At 42.4% G+C, this 24,064-nt stretch overlaps 1 protein-coding gene across 13 annotated transcripts in view; it reads right to left on the reverse strand.

Annotated features, from left to right (window-relative positions):
• Positions 1 to 24,064, reverse strand: part of CASK (calcium/calmodulin dependent serine protein kinase) — a 420,545-nt gene that overhangs the window by 30,956 nt on the left and 365,525 nt on the right. For all 13 annotated transcript variants that reach the window (XM_084635068.1, XM_084635057.1, XM_084635067.1 and 10 more), the window contains 2 exons: positions 19,071 to 19,156; positions 11,477 to 11,545 (listed from right to left, as the gene is read on the reverse strand). In XM_084635068.1, coding sequence (XP_084491194.1) covers positions 11,477 to 11,545; positions 19,071 to 19,156 — 155 coding nt within the window. The remainder of the gene's footprint in view (positions 1 to 11,476; positions 11,546 to 19,070; positions 19,157 to 24,064) is intronic.

A 24,064-nucleotide genomic window follows, 5' to 3' on the forward strand; every position in this document is an offset into this window, starting at 1 on the left:
GCAAACAAAATAAGTAATTCACACATTGTATAAAAATCAAGAGTGCTGAACTGTAATGTTCCATGTCTAAAATCCTTTTAGATATGTTCAATTGTTAGCATCATAACGTTACAGACAACAAAATGAGAAAAACCAGATTAAAAAAAAAATTGAAATCCTTTGCGTATAGCTTATCAAATGACAGTGCATTTAACAAGAAGATTAGAAGCCAGGACCCCACCTACACTGCTCACGAGACATTTATCTGATTAGACTTCACCATTAACAATGTATTAACATATTCAAGAAAGTTATATAACAGCACTCATAACTATCTCAAAATGCGAATGAATAGTTCAAATAACAGGCACTATTTATTGTTGTTGCCCGTACTATTTGATGTGCTGTATAAACTCAACAAAGCATTCAGGACTTAAGTTTTGACTCATTGGGTATGGTTTAAGATGAAATTCCATGAGTAGCCACCTAGAGGAGCTCCAGACCTGAAACAGCAGAGCTGCAAGTTTGCTAGTCTTATCACTTTTAAGATCTTTTTATCTCAATAAAATCCACCATAAAAACCAAATAGCTCTGGATATTTCCATTAGATGGGTTTGGAGAAAATACATAGTCATTTGGCTGCCTTAGTCATTGACAGTACTTAACAGATTGGCAGAAACACGTCTATTGTTTCTTTTTTTTTGCAAAAATCTTCAAGCACAACTTCCAATTATCCAAATGAGACCAAATAAGTTACTTTGTATTAACATTTTTTTATCTATGCTTCAAGGAATTTTCCTTATTTTGCTGTATTTGGGTTATCATCTGCCCCTTTAAGTAACATTAGATGGTGTGTAGAAGACACTTCTCCTTCCAAAAAGTTAAGGAGTACTTGTGGCACCTTAGAGACTAACAAATTTATTTGAGCATAAGCTTTCGTGAGCTACAGCTCACTTCATCGGATGCATTCAGACAAAAAGTTGTAATTTCCTTCTCCTACATAGAGAGCTTCCTTCCACTTTCAGCAGACCCTTTCCAGTTAGCACTAAATTATGACAGTCATATGGAGGAGTCATTCGTCCCCTCAGATGTGGTCATCTCCTGTTGGCTCTCCCCACCTCTCTGACTGTCTAGTATAGATGAAATATGGCTTAACTTGGATACCTTTGAATTGGTTTGCCTGTCAAATGACAGTTTGGCAAGGGGCAAACTTTGGGAAGTGCTGGAAGCAGACTCAGCCTATTTGTCTAACCTGGGTAGGAAAAAGTTCAGATGGAGGCAGAAGGCACCACATAGCTGCACAGGCTCTTGACAGCATCTCCTCCCCAAGGAAGTTTTCTTGGCCTACTACAAAGGCCTGTGGCCCTGAGGGTATTCTGAGATCTGTCTCAGTGTAATGCTCCACTGACCAGCTTTTACTTCTGAGGAGCTTCAGAGGACTGTGTCTTGTCCTGACTTTCCTAGTAGCATTAGGTAGTCAACGTTTTGTGGGCTACGTTTGATTCCATGAAATCTATATAGTGCCCCTTGAACAGGTGAATGGTTGGAAACTATCACAAACCCAAGCAAAATTTTAAAAAGCATGCCTTGAGTAAGTTTGGTACCCCTTTGAAAAGTGCCCCGCTTCCCAACATTGGGAACCAAGAATCACTCAGAGGTCATACACTATGAGTGGAGAATTGGTAATATAGTTTCTATTTTTAAAAAAGGGAAAAAATGTGATCTGGAAAACTACAGACCTATTAGTTTGAACTCAATTATATGCAAGGTCTTGGAACAAATTTTGAAAGAGAAATTAGTTAAGGACATAGAAATAAACAGGTAATTGGGATAAAATCCAACATGGTTTTATAAAAGGTAGATTGTGCCAGATCAACCTGATCTCCTTCTTTGAGAAGGAAACTGATTTGTTAACAAAGGAAATACAATAGATCTAATCTACCAGGATTTCAGTAAGGTATTTGATTCAGTTCTACATGAGAAATTATTTGTTAAATGGGAGAATGTGGTGATTAATATGAGAATTTAAAGTTAGATAAGGAACTGGTTTATGGGGAGCCTGCAATGGGTCATACTGAAAACTGAACTGTCAGGCTGGAGGGAGGGTACTAGTGGAGTTCCTCAGGGATCTGTCTTGGGACAAAAGTTATTTAACATTTTAATTACTGACTTTAGCACAAAAAGTGGAAGTGTGCTAATAAAATTTGCAGATGCCACAAAGTTAGGAGGAATTGCCAATACGGAGGAGAACCGGAATATCATACAGATCTTGAAAACTGGAATGAAACTTAATAGTGCAAAGTCACACACTTAGGGACTAACAAAAAGAATTTTTGCTATAAACTGAGGACTTATCAGTTGGAAGTGACAGAAGATGAGAAAGACCTGGGTGTACTGGTTGATCACATGATGATTACGAGCCACTGTGAAAAAGGCTAATGCAATCCTAGGATGGATGCATCAGGTGAGGTATTTCCAGTAGAGATGGGGAAGTGTTAGTACCGTTATACAAGGCACTGGTGAGACCTCATCTGGAATACTATGTGCAATTCTGGTATCCCATGTTTAAGAAAGATGAATTCAAACTGGAACAGATGCTTAGAAGGGCTACTAGGATGATCAGAGGAATGGAAAACCTACCTTACGACAGCAGACTCAAAGTGGTTGGCTTGTTTAGCCTAACCAAAAGAAGGCTGAGGGAAAATATGATTGCTCTCTATAAATACATCAGAGGGATAAATACCAGGGAGGGAGAGGAGTTATATAGGTTACACGCCAATGTGGACAACAACAACAAATGGCTATAAAACTGGCCATCAACAAGTTTAGGCTTGAAATTAGATGAAGGTTTCTAACCTTCAGAGGAGTGAAGTTCTGGAACAGCCTCCCTAGGGGAGCAGTGAAGGCAAAAAAATCTAACTGGCTTCAGCTGATAAGTTTACGGAGGGGATGGCATGATGAGACAGCCTACAAGGGCATGTCGCTGACCTGCGACTGCTAGCAGCAAATATCTCCAATGACTGGTGATGGGATGCTAGATGGAGAGGGCTCTGAGATACTATAGAGAATTCCTTCCTAAGTGTTTGACTGTTGGGTGTTGCAGAAAGGCTCGGGATTTATCTGGCCGCCATATTTGGGGTCAGGAAGAAATTTCCCAACAATCAGATTGGCAGAGACCCTTGGGGTTTTTCGCCTTCCTCTGCTGCCTGGGGCATGGGTCACTTGCAGATTTAAACTGGTGTAAATGGTAAAGTCTCTAACTGAAATCATGATTTGAGGACTCAGTAATTAAGGGTCTATTACGGGAGCCGGGGGAGGAGGTTCTGTAGCCTGCAACGTGCAGGAGGTCAGGCTAGATGATCATATAGTCCCTTCTGGACTGAAAGTCTATGAGTCTAAGAAAAAGCTAAAGGGAATGGTGGAAACTATGAACTTAGGGCTATCTTGATTTGACAACTACAAGAGGCATTCATCCAATTTTTAATGTCTAGGAAGTTTCTTCTAAAAAAGACAAGACTCCAAGCTAGGAGAGCACAATTGTGCATTGCATACAGCCTATCGGAAAATAGCAGATACAATGGACCTCTTCTTAGAATACCAGGACTGCTTAGAACTAGAAAAATTCAGATTCTATCTGGAGAACAGCTCAAGGGGAGAATTATATCTCATATAAAGTGTCCAAGAATGTCAATCCTCTTGGGGGAGAGGAGGCAAACCCAGGATGGACCAGGCGTTCCAAGAAGGCCAGAATTAATGCAAGTTTGGACTGGATGTTTTCAACAGCCTAGATTAAGGCAATACTACCTGAGCCCCAGGACTTCCCAAACTTGTCCTGCTTAGGCCACCTAAACAAACACTACGTTAAGGAGAGAAAGAAGTGAAGTGATACGTCTATGTCACCCCAAAGCCAAGCAAGAACAAACAAAAGGACACATTGCTCCTGGATTTGGACGGACTCTTCAGCTCTACCACCATATCTTCATCATTAGCTGAGACAATCCCCACCACTTCCAAGTGTTGGTGGAGGTAAGGTGTTGGTTAGTGACTTGAAGCGAAGTGACCTTTCGGCACTCACTATTAGTGATATTTGATTAATCCCTTGTCAAACCAGACCCCAGCAACAGCAGCCAGGTTATGGTTCCATTTTCACATCTGATAAGACTAAAGCCCACAATGTATGTTGAAATGAGTGTTAGAATCTATGAACATATTTCAATTCCAATCTGGTGCAATGTGTCCTGTTTTCATGGATAAATCTAGAAAGATTTTTCTGTAATTTTACAGGAAGGATTCTGGGAAGGCCTAGGGTTGTATACATTACAAATGGCACCAAAAATGACACATTCCAGAGGGAAGAAATGCTTTCTATTAAGTGTTTCCGAGTCCACTAGAGATTACCATTCAATTCAATTTTTTTAATGGTTGCCTGTGTCTCACATAGACCGTTTCAAAGACTTAGAAGTTGCTCTTTTCAGAGAAGAGTTACTTGCAAATATGTACCTCTGTCAGCATTCTCTTGCATCCTAAACTGAAAATCATTCCTCAGGTTCTTGTATAAATGGAAAGTAAGAGTATTTGACTGGTATATCGCTACAAATGTATAGTTCAGAATAGTAGTCTAGTCTAGTCTAGGTGGCAAGTACAAGAAGTCTGACTAATAATTCTTTTCTCAATCCTTGTCTAGGTTGTTGCACTTCTAAAATTCATTTTTGTTGGTTGATTTTTCAGGAGAAAACCAGAGATGTCTTTACCAAGGGAAGATTTATGTAACAAAGTGAGTCTTGCATTGTGTTCCGAAAAGGGTGAGACTCAAACTCATTCTGGTCTTCTGTGTCAAAAGTTCCGCAACACAAGCACTTCTACCAAAAATGTTTCAATCAGCTGTCAGTCACTGTCCTTCCTTGTGAATGTGCAAGCAAAACATCCCATTGAGAGGCATAACAATTTGGACCAGGAACTTGAAGTAGATAAAGAATTAGACAGGGAGCCAAGACGGAACATGGAATGCCAGTATGATACGCTCTCTTCATGTCTTATTTTGGATGGGACACTATATACTGTATGAGCTGAAACTTCTGCATGGTATTCACAATCAACCATTGGTAGACTGTGTTGCAGTGATCACTGTGGCTAGAGTCTGTGTCTAAGAGGAAGGGTGCAATTTCTTGGCTAGCCAAAGGAGGAAAAAAGACGTTTCTGGATATTGCACTATGTGAGTATCAGTAGGACTCAGACTGTGTACTACCTTGATAACTGGATGACAGATGCCCTCAATAGATGAATAATCAATAGTTTACACAACAGTGATTTTAGGAACAATGTATTGTCAGCAAAATCTAAGCCAGGAAATAAAAATTCCATTTTAGAAATTAAGTCTCTAATCCTCAAACACATGCCCAGTGAGATGGCAGACTGCCAGCCCACTGTCACTCTTGAAACCAATGTCTCTGCATTGGCTTCTATTTTCCCTGGAGTAATTAGAAGTAGGGAATTTGGCAAGTTAGTCAGATCTGCCTTTCTAGCTAATCCAGTAATGCTAAATACAATTTCTCTGTCTTTGATTTTTCTAAAGTGTCTATTACCATAGTGAAAGCATGGAAATGTCCCAAAATATCCTTCTGGGATATTAATGTCTCACTACATAGTTTAGCCTTAATTGGTAACTCCTCTTGTAGGCATCAGGGATTTGGCTTGTCTTTTAGTCCTCTTTTGGTCCTTCTAGAGCATCTCAACTAGTTCTTCCAAAAATTAATGAACCCTGGGTGAAGAAAAATCTGAATTCTGCCCAAGTGAAATAAAACCCAGATTCCAAACCTACTTCACTTTACCTTATCATGGATGAGCAAGATTCAGGAGCCTATGTCCCTCATGCCATGAGAAATGCATGAAGAAATCTGCTACAAGATGGCGAAGCATATGCACTGTGTGACAGCCAGAGATCTGAACAAGCTTGGAATAAATCTCAGGTTGAGATTTTCAAAGCGGACCCACTGAAGCTAACATAAGTTGTGTAGCTAAATCCCCTACCTGCCTTTGAAAATCTCAACCAAATATAACAACAGCCTGGATTAAATCTCATTATGAGTAACCACATTATTCAGAAGTGATTAACTATGGAGACTCTACACAATCGGAGGATCAAACTTCATTTACAGCAGGCATGAAGGGATATGATATCTCTACAATTACTGATGGCTTAATGTTCAGGTAACAAGCACTCCATTAAACATTACTTAGGAGCCACATATTAGGACAGATATAACTGGACAGCTGCAAGTCTCAGGTACTCAAAAGTGGTACTTTTCAAATGTAGAAAAATAATATGCCTTTATATCTAAAGTAATACTAGCATACTATGTTTGATTTTAAGAACAGTTACTTCTGTTTATTTGAGGGTAATTCATGTGTAGAGAAAAATCTGACTCATATGATCAACGGTTTAGAGTTTTAAAGAATTTTAGTGGCACCAATTTTGTATTCCTCTAGATGTAAAGTTGGACTACAGTACTATGATGACTTTAATTGTCCATGCCTTGGAGGAGGAAGAACAATAAATCTTAGAAACCGCCACAAAAATTACTAGAATAGTTTTTCTGTAGATTATGTTACTATTTTAAGACCAGATTGTGACCGAACGGACCCCTGTATTCACACCCTATACACCACTGTAATAATCTTGAAACAGAATAGGCCTTGTGAGGTATTATTTGAAAATGAATAGCTTGCAGGTCAATGATATCATGGTGAAATGTATGTAATAACATTATATGTAAAGCGATGAACATAAATGGAGGTTCCTTGCTGTAATTGGAGGTTCTTCAAGATATGTGGTCCCTATCTGTTTTCCACATGTGGGTACACATGGTTGCCATGTGCCAGATTTCAGAAATTCTTTCAAGCAGTGTCCGTTGACATGCACACGTGCAGTATCTTCTTGCATGCTTCTGTCCAAAGGTATAAGGGGCAGTGCAGGTTGACCGCTCTCCAGATCCCCCTCTTACCGTAATGTAGTAGGGTCTGAAGAAGAGGTGAAGGAGGGTGGGTAGTGGAAAACAGATAGGGGACCACGCATCTCGAAGAACCTCCAGCTACAGTAAGGAATCTCCAGTTCTTCTTCACGTGGGTGACTCGCAAGCAGTATTCAGCCTGGAGGAGGGTGTGAGGAAGTTGACAGCAGCAATGCTTGCAATACTGCTGTTCCCATTGTTGCATCCACAGCTGCCACTTGAATCAGGGAGTAGTGTGCCATAAACGTGTGGACAGAGCACCAAGTTGCTGTTTTGCAAATGTCCTGCATCGGGACATCTGATAAGGATGCTATGAAGGCTGCCTGTCCTCGTGTGGAGTGGCATATAACACCCCCGTGGGGGAGGGGGGAAGAGGAGCTTTGCTATATTGTATCATTCTAATATGCATCTGGAGACCAACATAGAGATTCTCTGTGAGGATACAGCTTGTTCACATGACCTTTCTGCTATGGTGACAAAAAGCCTTGGAGATTTCCTAATGGCTTTGGTTCTTTGAAGCTAGAATGCCAGGGCACGTCTGAGGGTGAGGGAGTGCAGCCTCTTGCCTTCAGGAGAAGCGTAACGCTTCAGAAAAAATACAGGCAAATAGATTGCTTGATTGATATAGAATTCAGAGATAACCAAAGGGAGACCTCCTCTTGGTGGAATACTGTGTAAGGCGGGGCTGACATCATGGCTGCTAGCTCACTGACCCTTCTGGGTGAAGTGATGGCCATTAAGAATGCCATTTTCATGGAGAGGTGGGTCATGGCACATGTCATGGTAGGTTTGAAGGGCGGGCCTGTGAGCATTGACAGGACAAGATTAAGATCCCATTGAGGCACAGGTTTGATGATTGGTGGGAAGGCCCTGATAAATTGCATCGTGGCCAGATGCATGAGGACAGAATGTCCCTCCACTGGAGGAAGGAATGTGCTAAATGCTGCTAAGAGTACCTGCAGCCAGCTAAGGGCTATACTTGACTTCTTTAAGGCAAGGAGGTAGTCAAGGATAACTGGAATGCCCACTGTGTCAAGGGAATGTTGGTGGCATTGTGCCCAGGCCAAAAAGTGGAAGAATTTAGCCTTGTAGCAGGCTCTAGTAGTCTTTCCCACTTTGATTAAGGATTTCTGGGACGGCGCAGAGCAGGAGCATTCTATCTCCAATGCCCATCCAAATACCAGGCCGCGAGGTGGAGTGAGCCCACAATGGGGTGCTTGAATGTTCCACCGTCTCATAGAATCAAAGAATATCAGGGTTGGAAGGGAACTCAGGAGGTCATCTAGTCCAATCCCCTGCTCAAAGCAGGACCAGTCCCCAACTAAATCATCCCAGCCAGGGCTTTGTCAAGCCTGACCTTAAAAATATCTAAGGAAGGAGATTCCACCACCTCCCTAGGTAACGCGTTCCAATGTTTCATCATCCTCCTAGTGAAAAAGTTTTTCCTAATATCCAATCTAAACCTCCCCCACTGCAACTTGAGACCATTACTCCTTGTTCTGTCATCTGCTACCACTGAGAACAGTCTAGAGCCATCCTCTTTGGAACCCCCTTTCAGGTAGTTGAAAGCAGCTATCAAATCCCCCCTCATTCTTCTCTTCCACAGACTAAACATCCCCAGTTCCCTCAGCCTCTCCTCATAAGTCAGGTGCTCCAGCCCCCTAATCATTTTTGTTGCTCTCTGCTGGACTCTTTCCAGTTTTTCCACATTCTTCTTGTAGTGTGGGGCTCAAAACTGGACGCTGTACTCCAGGTGAGGCCTCACCAATGCCGAAAGAGGGGAATGATCATGTCCCTCCATCTGCTGGCAATGCTCCTACTTATACAGCCCAAAATGTCATTGGCCTTCTTGGCAACAAGGGAACACTGTTGATTCATATCCAGCTTCTCGTCCACTGCAACCCCTAGTTCCTTTTCTGCAGAACTGCTGCCAAGCCATTCGGTCCCTAGTCTGTAGCGGTGCATGAGATTCTTCTGTCCTAAGTGCAGGACTCTGCACTTGTCCTTGTCGAACCTCATCAGATTTCTTTTGGCCCAATCCTCTAATTTGTATAGGGCCCTCTGTATCCTATCCCTACCCTCCAGCGTATCTACCTCTCCTCCCAGTTTAGTGTCTCAGGTTAGGAGATCCAGAAATGGGTGGATCCTGATGGGTGGGCACACGGACACTGCTAGGAAGTCTGTGACCCAGAACTGCCTGAGCCAGTAGTGCTAGGAAGATGATGGTGACTCCGTTGCAGAGGACCTTCCATGTAACCTGAGGTATGAGGGGAATAGGGGAAACGATATAGCTGAGACAGTCTGTCCAGGGCAGGAGTGTATCACCCTGGGAGTGTCTGCATATGGCTCCCCTGGAGCAATACATGGGAAGCTCTCTCTCTCTGACTGTGACGTGAAGAGCTCCTATCGGGGAGTACCCACTTTGCGAAGATGTTGGTTAGAACTGTGTCATGCACTTCCCCTTTGCGGTCTGTACAGAAGCTCCAGCTCAGTCTGCCTGCCAGGGAATTCTGAACACCTGGGAGGTATGCGGCCCGTATGGCAATTTGATTCCTGATACATCAGTTCCACTGCCCAAATGTCTCCAGGAAGAGAGGACAAGATCTCGCTCCTCCCTGTTTGGTATGTAGACCACTGTGATATTATCTGATAGTATCTGTACATGAAGTGAGCATATGAGGTGGAGGAAGCCCTTGCAGACTAGGCAGATTTCTCTGAGCTCCAGAAGGTTTATATGGAGCCAGGCCTCCTCTGGGGTCCATGTACCCTGGGCTCTATGGTAGTCTAAATGAGCACTCCAACCTGTGAGGAAGGCATCCGTCAAGATGGTGGCTCTTGTGAGAGGGCTGAAGGGAGTCCCCACCCTGACTTTGTTTGGGTTGGACCATCAAGCAAGGGAGCTGAGAACTGCAGAGGGAACAATGATTCTGTGGTCATGAGGAGCCAGGCTTGAAGGCACCGCAAGTGGAGTCTGGTGAACGATGTCATATAGATACCTACAGCCATATGGTCTAACAGCAAGCGGCACTAATGCACTGTAGTTTGAGGCTTGTGGATAATGCGAGAGAACAGGTGCTCATTGTGTAAAAGCTGTCTTCAGGGAGGAAAGCTCGTGCAGAGATGGAATCCAGCTGTGCCCCTATGAAATGTATTGTCTTTGTGGGTGACAAAACAGTCTTCGTTTACACTCCCCCCCTCAAGGTTGCAAGGAGGTGCTGAAGAGATTGTATTGCTGAGATAACTTCTTGGTGAGACTGTCCAACCAGGAACCAGTCGACCAGGTATAGGAGCACCATAAACCTCTGGCATCTATCTGGGCTGCTACTGCTGTGAATACTTTTGTAAACACCCTGGGTGCCATCACAAGCCTAAAGGGGAGGACGCGGAACTGGAAGTGCTCCTGTCCAACCACAAAAACTGCCTTTATGGTGCATGAATATCCACATGGAAATACGAGTCCTTCATGTTGAGGGCCATGAACCACACTCCCTCCTGCAGGGAGGAGATTACAGATACCAGTGAAATCGTCCTGAATTTCCATTTCCTGATAAAGATGTTGAGCTGTTGAAGGTCCAGGATGAGTCTCCACCCTCCCTGCCCTTTCTGGGGATTAGGAAGTATGGGGAATAGAACCCGCTCCCTTGGTACTGAGGTGGAATGCTCTCTATTGCACCCTGGTGTAATACTGAGTCTGCCTCCTGTTGAAGAACCAAGCATGCACCATGGAAAGAATAGCATTGCTTACACAGTGCTTATGCCAATCTGTAAGCGCAAATAGGAAGAATATCCTTCCCTAATAGCCATTTTCACTGTTTTAATTCCTTTCAGTTTCACATGGAAAATAGCTGTGTGTGCAAGGAAGAGTTATATAAACTTGCAAAACCATAGCACCACTTTCCTAATTCAAAGAGTACTGAATTCCAAACCTGTTTTTCTTGAATAATGATACATTACCAATTCTGCATAGAAACATAATATTTAGCCACGTTACTGTTACAGACATTTAATTATCACAAATTTTCCTGAACAGATTTATATAGAAACAGGATCTTCAATTAACCCTTAACAGCCCAAATCAATCAATCAATCCATACATTTCTCATGTTAAACAGAGCAGAAATATTTATTCAAGCTCCTTAACTTAGGAGCTCAAATAGACTTCCTGGAGAAAGTATTTTAAATCATGAATTTTAAAACAGGGGACTCCATACTTCCATGTTAACTGAAGAGACACTTGAGAGGTTTTTCCTTTTTCTTTTAACATCATAGGCTGTAAAGGGCTAGTTAAGGTGCTGATGAGATGAATATGAAGGCAGGGCTGAGTAGGTGGGTGGGACCTACTCCTGTTCCGTTATCTTTGTTGTAAAATTGGTGTGCGTGATCTAACAGCACAGGCAGAAAATTTCCCAGAAAGCAGTAACATTCAGCCATCAGCAGGCAGTTAGTTACAGGACTGAGAAAGGATGGGAATGGTTCATTAAACTCATTACCTCACAGGATGAAGACTGAGTGCGATAACTTGGAACAATCTTGAACGTGATGCTCCCCCGCATTTCCCTCTGGAGAAAGAAAATGTTCTCTTTAAAAAACAAGACATTGCAGATAAAACACAAGAAACCACTCTAATATCTGTAAGGAAACAGCACAACCTTTCTGAGAGCAGCAGCAGTTCTTCCAAAAATAAACATTCAGAAATAAACTGGAAAACTTTTACAACATGTGGTTTCACTTAGAACCAAACGCATTCAGATGGTCTCTTATTAACATAAAACCAAACATACGCCATTAGTGAATTAGCATGACAGGTCCTCAGAAGTCTAGAGATTACAGCTGTATTTTTAAATGAGAATTGAGTACACATCAGTAAACTTTTCTTCATTTCCATTCCCCTCATCTATTTTTTTGTGATTTACATTGTGCCTTTGTTGTAGAAGAAATTAATTTTTCTTCCCATTCAATTTATATGTTATATACACGAGAGGTTACTTACCTTTCAATAACTTGAGTTGTTCAAGATGTTTTGTCCCTATGGGTGCTCCATTGTAGGTGTAATGTATGCCTGTAAGCTCTTGTCCAGAGATTTGAATTACCAGTGTCCAAAGGTCTGTATCTGCTCATTACATGGCCACAGCAGCTCCAGTCTAGGGGAACCATGAAGGGTCCAGACGGAAGGCTAGTGCCCTCCGAATGTCTAAGGTGAGAAGGCTTGCCTCTTCTCTCTAGGAGTGTGGTTTGGTGAAGAATACTGGCAGATGAATATCCTGATTGATATGGAAGTCTGACAAAACTTTAGGGTTAAACAGAGGATAAGGGCGTGGCCATGACTCTGTCACCGCAGAAGATAGCGTAAGGTGGGTCAGCCAAAAGCGCTCCAACTTCTTCCACGTTTCTAGCCAAGGTGATGGGTACCAGGAAGGGGGTCTTAAAGGAACAAACATGTGCCCAGAGCTTCGAGTGCACAGTTCCTTAAGACACTGAGGACAAAGTTAAGGTCCCACAGAGGTGTGGGGTTCCAGATACATGGGAACAGATTAGCTAAACCCTTGAGGAATGTAGCTGAGAGGCCCTGGATAGGTGAATTGAAGGCCATAATAGCTGCTAGGTGTCACCTTGACAAAACTCATAGATAGTTCTTGTTTTTTTAATTCAAACAAATAATCAAGGATCCTTGCAGGAAGAGCTTCAGAAACAGATATAGAGTGACAGGAACACCAGAAAAGGAAATGTTTCCACTTCTGCAAGTAAGTTTTATGAGTGGAGGGATTCCTACTATTCAGGAGTACGGATTGTATCTCTGCTGAACAGTCTGACTCTAAAACCAAGAAACACACAGCAGCCAGGCCATAAGGTTCAGGGACAGAAGCCTGGTGGTGTCTCATGGTGCCAGAGTTCTGCCTCAGGTGGTCTGATCTGAGAGGGAGGCATCAGGGTCTCTCTATAGAAAGGTGATGTAGATCTGAATACCTCACTTGTCTGGACCAAAAAGACATCATCAAGATGATTCTCGCCTGCTGCTGTTGTAGTTTGATCAATGTCTTAAGAATTAACAGCACTGGAGGTAAGAACAGAGGAGACAACGAGGCCCTGGGACTAGTAGGGCACCTGTGAAGGATTGTGGGTCTTGAACATGGGCTCATGAGTCCCCAAGCAGTTCATAGACCATGACAGTCTCCTGACAGCTCTGCAAAACCAGCATGGGAGGGGTTTAGCAGAACTCTGGCCCACCATAGGCTCTGCTTAGGAAGCTACTCATTGGAGGAGACATCTGGCACAGATGCATTATTTAAGCCAGAATAATTTCGAAGAAGTTGTCTGAGCAATTGAGTGAACTCCTGACCTGCTGCTGTTCTGAACTTTGACTCTTGCTTGACCCTGGCATTGTTCTTTGATTTTGGTTTGATCTTTGATACTGCTGACTCTTGACCGTGGCACCGTTCCCTGGTTCCTGACTCCAGCTTGATCCTTGGCACAGCTGTCTGATTCTGATTCCAGTCCTGACCCTTGGGATGACTCCTGACACTGATTCTGGCTCAACCTTTGGTGTGACTCCTGACCCTGACTTAAGTCCTGAGCTTGGCATGATTCTGATTCTGGCTTTGGTTCCTGGCGTCTGACCCCAGCTCTGACCATTAGGCTTCACCACCCCTGTCCTGGTCCCTACAGCATCTACCAAAGAGTCGCAGTTGAGTCTCCCCTTGGAGAAAAAGAGTTGACATTTTGTATTGGTCAGGGTTGCAAAGAGATCTGCTAAGGGAAGGCCCCATACTTTCCAGATGTTCTGAAAGATCACACTGTTGAGCTCCCACTTGTGGTCCTGATGGAAATTTCTACTTAGAGCCTTTGGTACCATGTTCTTGAGGCCTGGTAGGAAAATCACAGAGATCTCTATGTGACAGGCAATGCACCAGATCCACAATTTTAGGGATTCTGTGCATAAAGACTGGGATCTTGTCAATTTATACAGGACATTGCAGCTCTGTTATCTACCATTACTCTGACATGATGACCCTAAATGTGTGGAGAAAGACCTCACAGGCATAAACTGTCCTTCGTTCTAAAGCAACATTGCTTGCGGACACCATATGCCTTGTTTGTGGAACCTTGTAAGTTAGCTCCCCAGCCTAGAAGGGAGATATCCATTGTGATGATTCATGCTGGCAGCAGGAATGAGAATGGGATTCCCACACAGACCTTCATCGGAGATCTTTTCACCATCTGTGGGAGCCCAGCACCCGTGGGGGGGGGTATGGAAATGCATTTGATAAGGCTGTGTTTGTTTGGTGTGTATGAGGTTTTGAGCCAGGCCCAAAGGCATTGGAGATGCAGTCCTGCGTGTAGTGTAGTGAATGACAGGGCCAACATATGAGCTAGGAGCTGAATTCGGCCGGGGACTTAGCTGTAGGGTAGTGATCAGATGGGATATAATGGAGATAGGTAGATAGACCCTACCAGTTTGAGAGTCCAGGGAATCTCCAACTAATTCTATCCTCTGGACAAGAGCTAGGTTGATACAAAGACCCAGGGACTGAAGCAAGGTTAGAGCCTTGTTGGTTGCCAGTTGGACATCCAGAGTGGAGCATCCCTAGAGAAACCAATCGTCTAAACAGGGAAAGGCTGAAATATTGTCTTGATGTAGGTGAGCTGTACCTACTGAGAGGACCTTTGTAAAAATCTGTGCGGGCTGTGGAAAGTGAAAGGGAAGGACATGGTATTGATAATGTTCTGAGCCAATGATGAAGTGCAGAAAACGTCTGTGGAAAGGGTGCATTACAATGTGAAAATATGTGTCTTGAAGGTTGAGGGCAGTAAACTAAACCTGTTGACTCAAAGAAGGATTATGATAACCATAGTCACCATCCAGAAGTGTTGTGCATGAATATGGGTGTCCAGATCCTAAGGTCAAGGATGGGCCTCCAATGCCATTTCTTTTGGGAACCAGAAAATATTTGGACTAGGATCCTCCTCCCACAAATTCTGGGGGGGAGTGGCTCTATTGTTCTCATACTGAGGAGGGACTGGGCCTCCTGTTTCAAGATATCCTCATGAGAGGAGTCGCTGAAGAGAGAGGAGGAAGGGGTAGAGTATCCCATAGCCATTACCTCTAAAATCAATTTGTCTGTGGTGATAAGTTCTCAAATTAGGTAGAAACTGTGATAGGCTGTCCCCAAAGGGAGGTGGAGTGGAGGATAGGCTTGCACAGTGGCTTCAGGGAAGGGCATGGTTCGTGTCCCTTGACCAGGTTGCCATAACGGTCATTTGGAGGGAGGTCCAGGTAGGGAGATCGTCACCCTTTCTTGTGAGGCCCAGGCCTCCTTCTAGGAGATTCAGTAGGTCTGGAACAGGCCGGGTACTGTTGATGTTGGAATAGCTATGATCGTTGTGCAGTCTGATTTGCTGAAACATCTCTTTGTTCCAGGTACATGGATCCCAAGACACCTCTGGGTTGCTCTTGCATCCTTGGGAGAATACAATGAGGCGTTATTATTGTTGCTGAACAGCTTCAGCCCTCTGAAAGGGAGGTCTTCCACCGTATTCTGCACCTTCCTGGACAGACTGGATGATTGGAGCCAGAATCCTCATCACATAACAGCTAAAGATGGTTAAACTGTATCATCAGCAGCAAAGGCAGCTTGTAAAGAGGTCTTGGCTATCAGTTGTCCTTCAGAAGTGAGGGCCTAGAATTGCTCCCTCTTGTCCTCTCGCAAATTGTTAATAAAATTAGTGAATTTGGCATAGGCTAGTAAAGTCATATTTGCCATCATGGCTTGTTAATTTGCTTCTTGGAACTGAAGAGCAGCAGAGGAATAACTCTTCCTACCAAAGAGGCCTCTGTCAGAAGATGTGGATCTTGATCTACTCTGGCATTTTCTCTCATTAACTGCATCCACAACCAGGGAGTTGGGGTGGGAGAAGATATTTCCAGCCCCTTGGCTGGTATGCAATTTTTTTTGGTCCATCCACTTACATGTAGGTGTGAAAGTGGCAGGTATGTGCCACAAATTATGGGCTGGAGATAAGAGTGCCTCATTAACGGGCAGTGCTATTGTGTTCTGTGGGGTGGTGTAAAGAATAACCACCAGAGTGCTGGGACTCTTGCACCTCCTCTGTTGAGATCTGAAGCGATCCTTTACATCTCTTTATTAGGTCCTGAAATGACCTAATATTATCTACATACAAAGAAGGTTATTGGCACAACTGCCTTCTCCGGGGCAGAGGAGGATTTATGAGAAGAAGATATCTCCTCCTCTGGAGGTGGCTGTAGATCCTCCTCCTGATCCTCCTTCCGTACCAGAGAACCACGCAGTATCGGTGACTGTAGCTGCAGTGCTGGTGGTTGTTGAGGCCTGTGGAACTTCCAGTCTCTCTCTTGTGGGCAGGAACCCTATAGAATTGGTCCACATAGGCAGTCCAGGGATTCCAGCAGGCGCACTGGGGTTGTGGGTACGGAAGGGTTATACGTGTTTGGAGGGTCTGGGGTATTGTCTAGTCTCTGGTGTGTCCTTGTCCAGGTACACTGCCCGAGGTGTCAAATAGTAAGCTGAGCAGCCCTGTACTGAGATTTCTGAGTTGGAGGTGTTATCCCAGAATGCAAAGGAGTGGCTCTGGGCACTGGTGCTGGAGATGACACCAGAGGGTGAGGCATTACCACAGGTGCTTATGGACAGGTATCGGGTGACCTGCTGAGAGCGGAGGAGAGGAGCCTGGCTGGCATGGTAGTACTGGTATTAGTGGGGAACTTCTCTTGGTACCTGCAAGAGGGGGGACTCCAGTTCCTCTGATGTAGATAAGTCCTTTTGTGACAAGAACCCTGAAGGTGCCAGAGGGCTGTAGAAATGTGTAGATGGACCAGGGATGGTACTGGGACCCTCGCCGGAGATACAAAATGAGGCACCTATGAGGATGGTGCTGAAGTGGTTGTTGAGGTGACACCTCTACGCTCTAGGTGCATACTATCTGAAGATGGTGCTGGTGCCTTAGGTTTCCTCAAGTCTTTAGGCTTCTAGCAGTCTTGATGCCTAGTGGTGCTGGAATAATTGGCTCTCTATGGTGCTTACTAGCAGGCTTATCTTTCTGAGTTATCTGATTTTGATGGTACCAAAGCCCAGATGCTGGTGCCTGTAGGATCCTTGGAGGTACTCACCCTGGAACACGGCGTCTCCTCAGGTTCAGTTCCAAGAGGTAATCTACCTCTTTTCCCAGAGGCTCTGTTAGGAGAAGGAAGCTTTCTTTTCTTCGAGTCCTTTGTCTCTGAAGCAACCTCCGTCACCGCTGAAGTAATGGGGGAAGGGGCGGGGGGACTCTGACCCTGCAGGTCTTCAAGAGTGTTCCATAAGGGGAAGCTTCAATCTCATCTCCCTTTTAAATGCTGTGCAAACTTTGCACTTCAATGGGATATGAGAGTCTCTGAGACACTGAATACAGATAGAAAGCCCAGTGCTCTGGGGAAAGTACCTACTGCAGGTCTGGAAGGCTATGAATCCTGGGGCTTTTGTCATACTTCCAGAGTAAGGCTGGTAGAAAAAGGAACTGGTTCTGAATTGGGAAAGGGGTGGTGTCTGGAACCTCTCTAAAATGTAATAAATTTGTGGAAAGAAGGGAACAAAATAAACAAAATTTAAACTAAATATTAGAGAAAATAAAGGAGAAAGCAAACAAATAAAAGAACTGGTAATATCTGCTAGGAAGCAGCAGTCATGCAGTTGCTCCGTTTCAAGTTGCAGCCAGTTGAGAAGGAACTGTAGTAGCAGCACGTCCACTCCTTTCTATACGCCTTTGCTCTAAAGCACAAGGCTCTGTAACATGCAGGTATGGATTCATGGACACTTCTAATTCAAATTTCTGTCAAGAGGGCACATGGGTGCGCGCATCCTACGGTGAAGTACAGTAAGGCCTCACTTAAAGTCATCCCAGTTAATGTTGTTTCGTTGATGATCAATTAGGGAACATGCTTGTTTAAAGTTGTGCAATGCTCCCTTATAACGTCGCTTGGCAGCTGCCTGCTTTGTCCACTGCTTGCAGGAAGAGCAGCCCGGTGGAGCTAGCTGGTGGGGGCTTGGAACCAGGGTGGGCTGGCAGCCCCCCATCAGCTCTCCACTCCCCTAAGTTCCCTGTGTGGCAGCCGCCCAGCAGGCTATCAGTTGCTGGCAGTTCAGCTGTCCCTCCCCCCACTGCCCTGTGCTGCTCCTGCCAATCCCTTTTCTTTACCTTGCCCAGTAATGAGACCAAATGGTCACTTGATTAAATCAATGGGCGGGACAAATTAAAATATTTTATACTAATTAGCGTCAAGCCTGTGAAGTTCACTATTGAAAAAGGTGTTGGGAGTCAAATACTGTGGTGGGATTTTAAAAAGTTTGGATAATTAATTACATCTGTAGCTATGAAGGCAAAGATAACAATAAAGGTAATTAAATCTTTTGCTTTACAGTATGCTTCTTACAACAGGGTTTTGAAATGATCATAAAAGTCACAAAAAGGAAGATTGTCATTGTGCTTGGCACTGTACAGAGGTAGACATGATTCCTACTCCTGAAGAATTTATAATCTTAGCTGACAGGTAACACATATATGGTAGATACTGAGAGAGATGGAGACAATCTAATAGACACAATTTTAAAATATGCCCTTTTCTTTGCGTTATACTGGATTGTCTCCAATAAGTACGTATGGATCTATGCCAAGTGCCTTTCATCCACTTGCCCCCTGGCCTATTTATTCAAACAAACACTTGGTGATTACTTGGAGGCATCACAAAAGAGGATTTGAAGGAGGAGAGGATAGTGGTCTGATGGATTAGTTCAGGGAGGGGGTTCCATGCACAAATGGGCACAGTGGAAGAAACCCTGGAGAAGTCTGTGGTTTGCTAGAGAACTGCTTAATTGGTTAGATGATTTTTTTGGGGGGGCGGGCGGGGGGGAGTTAGGATGGGGAAAGGGGTTGTCTTGGGGGATCAGGTAAGCTACCAAGAAAGGAAGGACAAAGGAGAACACTGTGATTTAGGGAGGCTTTGTTAAAAGAAAAAAGGATCAATTTTTATTTAAAAAATATTAAACAACCAATGTCAACCAACTTTTAGGGACTTACAAGCATTTTTTGTAGTTGTTCCACTGTTTGGTTTGCTACACTGATTCCATTTATTTCTCGGATTTCATCCCCTACATGGAGCGTACCTGCAGAATTAATGAAACAAATAGTTAATGTGTACATTTATAATATAACTGTGAAACAATACCAAAACTAAAACAGAGTTTGGCAGTACAAAGACATTAAAATAAAATGTTAAAATAAGGGTTTAGTGTCTAGCTGAAACCCACAAAGCAATGGAACTCAGAGTGAACAATTCTACTCTAGAAACCGTGATTTTTTAATTGTTATTAAATATATTTTTTTCTTTCTTTACAGAGCATAACTGTACACAGTTTTTACCACACAAAGTCTCATTGAAATCAATGGTGCAAATGTGCTGTCCATTCCAATGCAGCTTTGGATGCTAAGAAAAATGTGCATATTGTGAAAGATTTTACAGTAAAATAATGTGGTTTGCTAGTGGTTGTTATGTAGCAAGGCCATCATTCTACATAGGTAGTCCATTCACTATACATTTACTATATTACTTTTTGTTTTGTGAATTAACTAAATTCTTTTTCCAAGTATCCTTTTCCAAATACTTTACCAAACATAATTAGTTTTACTTGAAGAACCAACAGCTGGCAATCTATTTTTCAAAATGAAGCCATTCTGGAAACGGACGCTGGCAATAAATCACCTAAACTACGAATGGTGTTTTTGCTGTTTGCTAAACCTAGAATGACCATATTGATTGAAGAAAAAAATACATTCATGCTAATGATCTGAGTTTTAAATTTCAGCTTGGATTTGAAATGGCAGAAATACTGAATTCCAAAACCATGTGCTTTATAACAGAAAGAGAGCCTGACTTAACAAGAGGTGTCCTAACAGGCACTATCATGAACTACAATGCCTGAGTACCCTTTTCAGAGTAGCAGCTGTGTTAGTCTGTATTCGATGCATCCGATGAAGTGAGCTGTAGCTCACGAAAGCTTACGCTCAAAATAAATTTGTTAGTCTCTAAGGTGCCACAAGTACTCCTTTTCTTTTTGAGTACCCTTTGGACTCCAGTCTGTGACACTGCTACACAGCACTGTGGACCACTAAAGCTCCCAGAAGGCTACAGAACAGAATTTCTCAAACTTTTAATCTGTTCAGGAGAAAGTCCTCCATCCCACAGAAAATGTTTTAATCAATTCCACAGGAGCTTCCTATTGACAGCAAAAAGGGGTAGGGACTCCAGCGCAATTCCTCTGTCCTGCCTTCTGGAACATTAATCAGGATTCAACAGAGTTAATAGTTTACTGTATGCGAATGCAGCAGCTCTGTATTTGAATTTCAAATGAAAACAGCTCACAGCTGGCGTATTGATGACCTAACCCTCTAACAAAAAGTTATACAAGTTCAGCATTGGCAAACTTTCTCAGCCCTTTACACCTTCTACAAAAATACATTTGATTCCAAAATAATTAGAGCTCTGTACCATGCTGGAACTAAGCTCTGCATGCAGATACCTTCATGGTTATGGCACAATAATGCACAATATCCCTGGGCATGCTATACTTTCTGCAACAGTGTAAAAACATTGTTGGGAAACATCCAAACACAAATTATGATTGAATGAAAAATTGAAATAAAGATCATGAATATGCTCTTCAGGCTAGTCATTTTGATAATACAGTTAAATACAATCCCTTCTTTTGAATGTTTTCCATTTATTTTACGCTGTGGCAGAAGCTAGTACTGACAATCCATAATTGGAAGGTAGCAGTTGGTGTGTGTACGAGGTGTGCAACTGAGAGGGGATTTACAGACTTCTGAACTTTTGTCTTGGTGGAGAGACGGGTTGGTTAGTAGCTGGGAGAAAGAGGTCAGACTGGGTCACTGGAGAGAGAGGGAGGTTTGAGGCTTTTATCATTTTGGGACAACCTCTCCCCATTTTTCTGCTGGGAGGTGATGTTCCTGGCATCTCCATGTGGTGTCTTCTCCCCCAGCCTAATGACTCCCATACCATGGTGTACATCTGCTCAGCACACCCTGTCCTGCCCCTTGTTTATTATTTGTATTTTATTTATTCACACTTTGGACTGTGAGCTCTTTTGCGCAGGGGCTTTTCTGTATTTTGTAGTTTCTATTTATCAACTGTATTTTGTATTTTTCTGTATCTATGGCAATATATAAATAAATCTACAATAATAAAGAACAGGGTGCCCCTGGGTTGGCAATCTCCTTCCTCTGCCTTCACCTAACCCAAATTAGCACAGCATCAGCCAGTATGTGCTCTTGTGATGTATAAAAGTCAGAGACACGCCTCACTCCGGTGGACAGAGCAGGGAACAGTTTCCTCTGAGGAAGCAAATTCTGCAGCTGGAGGAGAGTTCTGCAGCTGGCAAAGCTGGAGGCAGTCCATGTACACTACCGTAGTCTCTTTTCACCATGTAATCATATTCATGCTGTTATAATAGCATAATCTTTGCTCACAAAATGCTTCGTTAGTTGTTCTAGGGCATAGGTGTTTACAGATTCATGGTTTAACTATTTGTGGGAGCTCCAAATTAAATCATTTTCTTACAGATATGAATAGGCAACCTACAGCATCATGTCTTCTGCAGGAAGTCTGTGTCCTGGGTCAGCAGTAGCATACTGGTGCCTAATCCCTATTTAAAATTAATACACCTGTTGACACAAATGTGCCAAAACAAAAACTTTAACAGCAGAAAACCTAGACATTTGGGTTTTGGATGCTTGAAGCTGCCAGGAAGTCTAGCTGTATTACAGCAGACGCAAGAAAAATGCATTAACACTATTTGGAGTGTAAACATATTCTCCAGGTGAGTAAAATCCACAAGTACTCTGTGTTAAAGTACTGATACAAGGGCAAAAGTTCAAACATAAATAAGCCACTGTGGAAGAATTTAAAATACAATCTGTGCACTTATCCCAAAAGTGTACAATTCTTAAAGATTGAAACTGGGGTGTTACCACCAGTTCACATGGAGCAAGGATGAAAGAGTCTTTGCACAGGTTGACCCTGCTTGGAAAACACTGATTATGTAGGACAAAGAAAAAGGTGAGAGCACAAAAATTAGCTCACCTGCCACACTGCCAACTCACGAAGAAGAGAAAACTGACACTGGCATGCAGCCATTGAGAGCTACAGCAGGGAAATTAAGAGTGTTTTGAATATATAAATTATAGCATTTGGCTGAATACTGAATATATGGAATGATATCCAGCTGAAGCTAATAAGCCACATAGGGGACAGTACATTACATGGTAAAATCACATGCATTATATTCGATCACTGATTGCAGAAGACTATTAGAAATAAAAACTACTACCAATGTTTAGTCAGGCTCATCAAACAGAACAAGAAGTTAGATTTTTTTTGTTATTGTTATATTTGGTTAATAATTCACTATTGCTGTAACGCATAATGAAAAATCTCCACTTTGAGATTACGTTTACTTTTGATTAAAAACAGTTCTATGGAAACTACAGAACCAAATACCTAAATATAAGTTGTTCCCGAGAGGACAAAAGACATTTTGGCAATTAAATTGTTTCTATAAAGAATTACACTTTTTATTTTAGAACAACCCATTAGTAAGCACTTATATAATTATTTTTTTTGTTCAAAGCACGATAGACATTGCAAATCCCTTTAGAGGTGGGCAAACATTGTTTCTAATCTCTTTCATGTCGAGTAATCTTAAGTTTTTTGTAACAGTAGTAGGTAAGTTCAAATAGAAGTCCCATTATTAAACGGACAGTATCCCTTTAATCTTTTATGTCAAGTCCAACTGGATTTCCAGCTGGTGCTGTCCCTTTAAGAGAATACACAAGTCTATACAAAGTCATACAGCATTTCAAAGATGCTATTTTACCTTTTTATTCCCCTTGAATTTTTGGGATCTGAATCCAACACATTAATTATTTCAGTGATTAATTTATGATTAATTAAAACGCCTCACACTGAGAAAATGGAGTGTCAGGAAGTCTTGAGATTAACTCCAGCTCTGCCACTTACTCATTTTGAGCACGTCACTTCAGCTTCCAACCTCTGCTTCCCCATCTTTAAAATGGGGGTAATTATACTTTGCTATTTTTCCAGTTTGTTTACTTGGAGTATTTGACAGTCCTCTGTGTATTGTCAGTTTTCCTGTTTAGTTAGGAAGCCCTCTGTTCTACCTCACATTAATAGAAGAAAAAAAACAATTTTTAAAAATAAGAAAATGTGATGGTAAACCCACAAAATTTGGTCAGGGGATTCAGGGGCTGGTGTAGCACGTGAAACTACTGGCAGCTTTCATTTTAGTTGCTAAACTGGACAACTCAAAGAAATTTTGAATAAATTAATAAAAAGTCAGCAGACTCCTGGAATATCCAATTAAAACACCAAGAAAAATGAATGAGTAATGAAAATGCTAAAGCATTTGCTGTATTTTGCCTCAACTTATATGTAGAAGACTCAAAAGAGTAGCAACATTTCAAGACTTCTAAATATACTCAGAAGCATTCCAAAGCTAAATAAAGCACAAACAGAAAAGCTTAAATACCTCCTAGAAGTTTCAAAAATTCCAGATGCTGTACAATGATTTAAAAATAGCAAGGCACCATCCTCTGATGGGTATAGTGGAAAATTCTATAACAACTTAAAAAGGATCTATCCCCCTAATTTTGGAAGCACCTCTGGCTATTATACAAAGTAATAACCTATTTACTACATGGCGGATGATTACCATCTAAGTGATCCCAAAGGAAGTCAATGACAAAAAAGCAACCTGACTCTTATATGCCAAATCTCCTTTTCTACTCATTTTAAAAAAGCTGACTAGATTCAAGCTGATGGTGTCCCTTTAAGCAAATATACAAGTTCACACAAATTCAAATCTGCCACTTTTAAGAAAAGTTTGATCAGTGCCACAAAATGACAGTTTTTAAATTGCAAACTTCCCGAGACACACAACTCATACCTGCAGTCTGCCAGAGTTAGTTCACTACTGAGT

Source organism: Lepidochelys olivacea (genome assembly GCF_965140295.1).
Source record: "Lepidochelys olivacea isolate rLepOli2 genome assembly, chromosome: 1".
Lineage (NCBI taxonomy): Eukaryota > Metazoa > Chordata > Testudines > Cheloniidae > Lepidochelys > Lepidochelys olivacea.